Source organism: Scylla paramamosain, chromosome 4 (genome assembly GCF_035594125.1).
Source record: "Scylla paramamosain isolate STU-SP2022 chromosome 4, ASM3559412v1, whole genome shotgun sequence".
Taxonomy (NCBI): domain Eukaryota; kingdom Metazoa; phylum Arthropoda; class Malacostraca; order Decapoda; family Portunidae; genus Scylla; species Scylla paramamosain.
In genome coordinates this window covers 9145001-9150081 of record NC_087154.1, presented here as the reverse complement: position 1 = coordinate 9150081, position 5081 = coordinate 9145001, and the positions used below count along the sequence as shown (strand labels likewise).

The window sequence follows — 5081 nt, the reverse complement described above, 5'->3', positions numbered from 1 at the left end:
GGAGCACTGCACGAAATAGAACACGGGGCGCTGCAGGAGGTGCTGCCTGGTGACGGCTTGGTGCCGTTGGTCAACTGATTGTGGTGGCTGGTGCTGCTGTTATTATTATTATTATTATTATTATTATTATTATTATTATTATTATTATTATTATTATTATTATTATTATTATTACTATTATCAGTACCTCTCTCTCTCTCTCTCTCTCTCTCTCTCTCTCTCTCTCTCTCTCTCTCTCTCTCTCTCTCTCTCTCTCTCTCTCTCTCTCTCTCTCTCCTGATATATTTACCAGGTGCTCCTTGTGCCAGTGATGTGCGGATGTCACCACCATCACGGCCACCACCCGCAACACAGTCACCACCACCGATACTGGCACAAAGGGCCCACCGAAAAAAAGGCAGATGCTTCAGGAGACTTGACGGGAGGCGTTGTGTGTGTGGGAGACATGTAACTTCCACGTCTCCCACACGGTGGAAGGTTCTTAAGTTACTGTGGGGCAGCTTACCGGAGGCATCGTGTCTGATAGGCTCCTGCATTTTGAACAACCGAACCTCCACTCTGTCGCCAAGCTCATTGTGGTGTAGGAGGGATGATGGAGCGTCCTTCTTGCTACAAACTGTACATTTTTTGAAAGCAACAAGAAGATAATTCCAGCATTCCTTATCTTGTGTCATTCTAAAGTTGTTCCGAAGAGCTGCCTGAAAAAAAAAAAAACCGACATGCGATGATGGTGTATCCCTACACGTGCGTCCCAATACGTATGTAACACGTCTTCGCGGGACAGTTTCACAAGAGTCACTCCTTTAGTCCCGGCTTGAGGCAGATCACAGAAAACAGTCGTCATCTTTGAGTGTATCAGGGGTCACTTAGAAATATTGAAGAGAGAGAGAGAGAGAGAGAGAGAGAGAGAGAGAGAGAGAGAGAGAGAGAGAGAGAGAGAGAGAGAGAGAGAGAGAGAGAGAGAGAGAGAGAGAGAGTGTGTGTTTTGTGTGTGTGTGTAAACCACAGATTCTTCTGGGAAATTCAACTAGTGAAAAACTATCTAATTCTTTAATTCAGTATAAAATTTATCAAAATCTTATAGAAAACGAAAATTCATTTACTTTGATTGTAAATGTACCATTTACCATCTCCCTTCTAAGTGGCTGGCAGACGCTAACAAGTGCTTTGGCCAACACTCCTGAATTACTGGGCATTTAGTAAGGCGGAGCAGGCCTGTTGACTAATTACCCGTACACAGTTACCTCCCAAGAAGAGCCACTTAGCTTTAATAGGTGTTGGTAGTGTTGATGGCGCCTGGTGCATCGGTGTCAGCTCATATGTTCAGGGAAAGGAAGGATCTGGTTAACTTTAGTAACTCGCAACACTTGTCTATATTCAAGTGACACCTAATTCTTAGTCGAGGGAAAGTTAGACCACGCAGGTAACAGGGGAGTAACAGCTCGTGCCCTCTTTTACCATTGCTTCTGGTAAAGGAACTTAGCGAGTGGCGTGTATTTTGGCTTGGCCTCACTCTCACTCTCGTTCTCGTCTCAGTTCCGCGACGGTCATGGAATAAGTCTAAATCCAGCTCTCCATATTACAGTCCACTCTTACCGATTGGTTCTGGATTATTTACTGAGGCGTCAGTTTCGATTTTTTTTTTTTTTTTCAGCATAGCGAAAGCAGATTAATTTATCTTGAATTATGTGTGTTATGAAGATTTTACTTTATGTTAGAGAGAGAGAGAGAGGGAGAGGGAGAGAGAGAGAGAGAGAGAGAGCATATCATACTGCCCTAATATTTCAAGTGTGTGCATGTGTGTGTGTGTTATGAAGGTCTTCTTTTACGTTTAATTTTATATTGTAATTACGTAAATCGCGTTATAAGGCTCCTCATTACTAATCGCTACACGCCTGATGCCATATAGCGCTGTGGTGAAGCATGACGCACGGCAGCGGTGATGGGTCAGGGTTCCGGGGGCGTCACTCCTCGGGTCAAAGCATCTGTTGCATGAGGGGATTGATCTTGCGACCGTCCAGCCACGAGTCCAACACCTTTATCGGAGAGCCACCCACATTATTCCATCGCTCCATTACTGAAGCCTGCATCATTTTGTGACACTTCTTTCGACTTCTCACGTTAGGGGTCGCCTCTGCAGATCACAAACGTGCTCAGCCACACCCATTACAAGCATGTCTTCTTTCACTGCACATATAAACTTTCTCTTCGGTTCTTTTCTTTTTCTCCTGCCGGGTGGATGCATCTCCAACATCCTGCTTCTGTCCTCCTCGTGTCTCCTCGTAGTTCATCTCCAAGACAAGTGCTGTGTTCGTATGCTCGTGTCTCAAACTCCACCATTTCCTTACAAAATTTTCACAAACACCTCCAGTTTATAAGTACACAGGTATATACTGTAGTAAGTCAATTCTGCACTGAGCTTTTAGACGTGGCACCCATGCGCTCTCCCGCCCATTGATCTCCCATGTCAGTCAGTCACAACATTCATCTTTCTGTCCGGAATGTTAACAGTTTGCTGCTTCAATATAAATACGAATGCATCCATTGCCTTAACGAGCTTGTAAAATATTATGAATGTTTTTTATAGTGTGTATCTCGCACTTTTTTGTCTTTCATCTTGGCAGGAGACGCTAAGATATCAAACACTTGCCTTGTTGTTTTCGTCTATTTATATGTACGTTATTTTCGGCTTCTGTCTCTCTATTTGATAATCTTTCTATTTTATTGTCATGTGTATGCAACTGTTTTCACTTTTGTGCTCTCTCTCTCTCTCTCTCTCTCTCTCTCTCTCTCTCTCTCTCTCTCTCTCTCTCTCTCTCTCTCTCTCTCTCTCTCTCTCTCTCTCTCTCTGCTTACCTCATACATTCTCCACCCCCTAACACACACTTCTCTTCCTCCTCCTCCTCCTCCTCCTCGTCCTTCTCCCTGTCATGGAGGAGGAGGAGGAGGAGAAGGGAGTTCAAGGCTGAAGGTCACACAAAGCCAATGTCTGTGCCGTGATCCTTTATTCAGTGGCCGGTACAGGAGATGCGGGTTCCCAGCTGAGGGCCGGTCGCGAGTTTTTTTCAAGAATCACCTCGGAAATCCCACTCACTTGTTCTTCTCTTGTTTTTTTTTTTTTTTTCTCTATCTCCCTTACAAATCATCTTTTTCTTCCTATTCTTTTTTCTTCTCTTTCTCCTTCCTCCACCTTCTCTACTTTTCTTATTGTTGGGTTTTCTTTCTTTTTTCCATCCTTCTTTCCCCTTCCCACCCTTTCCTTCCCTCCCTTCCCCTCCTATCCCTTCCCCTCCCCAGTGACTAGATGGCTTAGGAACGAAGAGAGAGAGAGAGAGAGAGAGAGAGAGAGAGAGAGAGAGAGAGAGAGAGAGAGAGAGAGAGAGAGAGAGAGATTACTACAAAACAAGGGTATGTGAAAAAGATAGCGCAAGATGGTATAATCATATCGTATATGTCTGTCTGTTTGTATGTCCGTCTGTCTGTATGTATATATATTCATATATGTAATATCAACATAAAACATATAACACGCGGCGTAAGAATATATCACTGTATATACATCAACATCTATGACGTCACACTATAGTACAGAAAAGCTTATTGTACAATGCAGAGAACACAGCAGTAGCAACAGGGGCGGCGGCAGGAGCAGCAGCAGCGGCGGCAGCAGCAGCAGCAACAGCAGCAGCAGCAGCAGCAGCAGCAGCAGCAGCAGCAGCACACTGCAGCGCGCAGCCCGGCGGCAGCGGCTAGCCAGGGGGACACCACCTGAGCTGCCGCGGTCCGCCGGTGCGAGGCTGCTCGCTGGGGACATGTTTCTTTGGCTTCATTCTAGAGGGACCTGCTCCAGCTTGTGTTCTGCATCACCGTCAGGGGAGCTCGTGGCCACGCGTAACTGTTGACTTCTGGAGTCGCTGGGCGTGACGATGCAACGGACAGCAGAGCCACAGCTAAGGCCCCCCACCCGGCGCCGCTTCCGCCTCGGTTGTCAGCTGGCCAAGCTCTGCGGGTGCGTCCCCCTCGGTGCCGGAGGGACGGCTGGGGTCACACTAGTAAGTGCTTCTTCTTGGGCAGGGGTTGCACGTGCTCGCCGGGCGGGGGCCGCTTCCTGGCGGGCGGTACGGCGGGGGCGGGTGGGCTGGCGCTCTCCGCCTCCGTGGAGTCTGCAGGTTTGATTTCTTCTTTGTGCTCTTCGACATCTTCGTCGTCGTCTCCGAGCAACTTCCTGACGGTGCTGTTCTCCTCTCTGCGCCGCGTGAGGCCAGATAGCGCCTCTTTGTTGTCCTCGCTGGGCTCTGGGGAAGGGCTTTCTGACGGGTTCTTGGATTCCACTTCTTGCTGCAGGGCGTAGGTGGCTGTGGTGGCAGTGGTCTCCTGGGCTGTCTCCCCTACGAGGGCGCGACGCAAGTGCAGCGGTTCAGGGGAATCCCAGGCAGAGTCACGAGGCAGGAAAACCCCGTTGATCTCGTACACGTCAGAAGTGTAGCGCAGAATGCTGCGGCGCTCCCGGTCAGGCCGCGGACCCCTTTCACCGCCCTCACTAGAGGGCGAGGAAGAGGACTTGGGCGGCGGTGGTAGAGGCGGGACGGGGCCAGAACAGCCTGGGGCCGCTGAGCTAGTGGATGCACCCATGGGGCCGTTTATTACAGAACCGGGCCGAGCTGCATCCTTTCGGGGCACCGAGCGGGGCCGCCCCGAGGACTCCTTCTGCACCTGGGAACGAGTTTCGGGAGCTTCACTCCTAGGCGACACTGGGATGGGTATGGGTATTGGTATAGGAATGGGGATGGGGATGGGTAGAGGACACGGTAATAGCACCGTCACGGGAGGTAGTAGGGACCCCCCAAGGGTCTTTGGAGGTCCTGGAGGAGGCGGTGGGACGGCTGTGGGAGGTGCAGGGGTGGGAGGGGCAGGTGCCTGCGGCGCCGACAGTAGTGGGTGGCGAATTGGAGGTGGACGCAGAAGTTCAGGACGCTGCAACAACAAATGGGGCAGCAGGGGCGTGCGGGGCAGGTCCGGCGGCAGCATGTGTGGCAGCAACAGCGGCGCCCCGCCAACTATAGGCAATAATCCACCTAGTC

The 5081-nt window shown here is 49.9% G+C and overlaps 1 protein-coding gene across 1 annotated transcript in view; it reads right to left on the bottom strand.

Annotated features, from left to right (window-relative positions):
* Positions 1–2988: 2988 nt before the first annotated feature.
* The window catches only part of LOC135097682 (sine oculis-binding protein homolog), a 12587-nt gene continuing 10494 nt past the window's right edge, over positions 2989–5081 (bottom strand). The window contains 1 exon segment of the mRNA XM_063999638.1: positions 2989–5081. This exon segment is cut by the window's right edge and continues 538 nt beyond it. Within this exon segment, the coding sequence (XP_063855708.1) occupies positions 4045–5081 (1037 nt within the window). The 3' untranslated portion in view covers positions 2989–4044.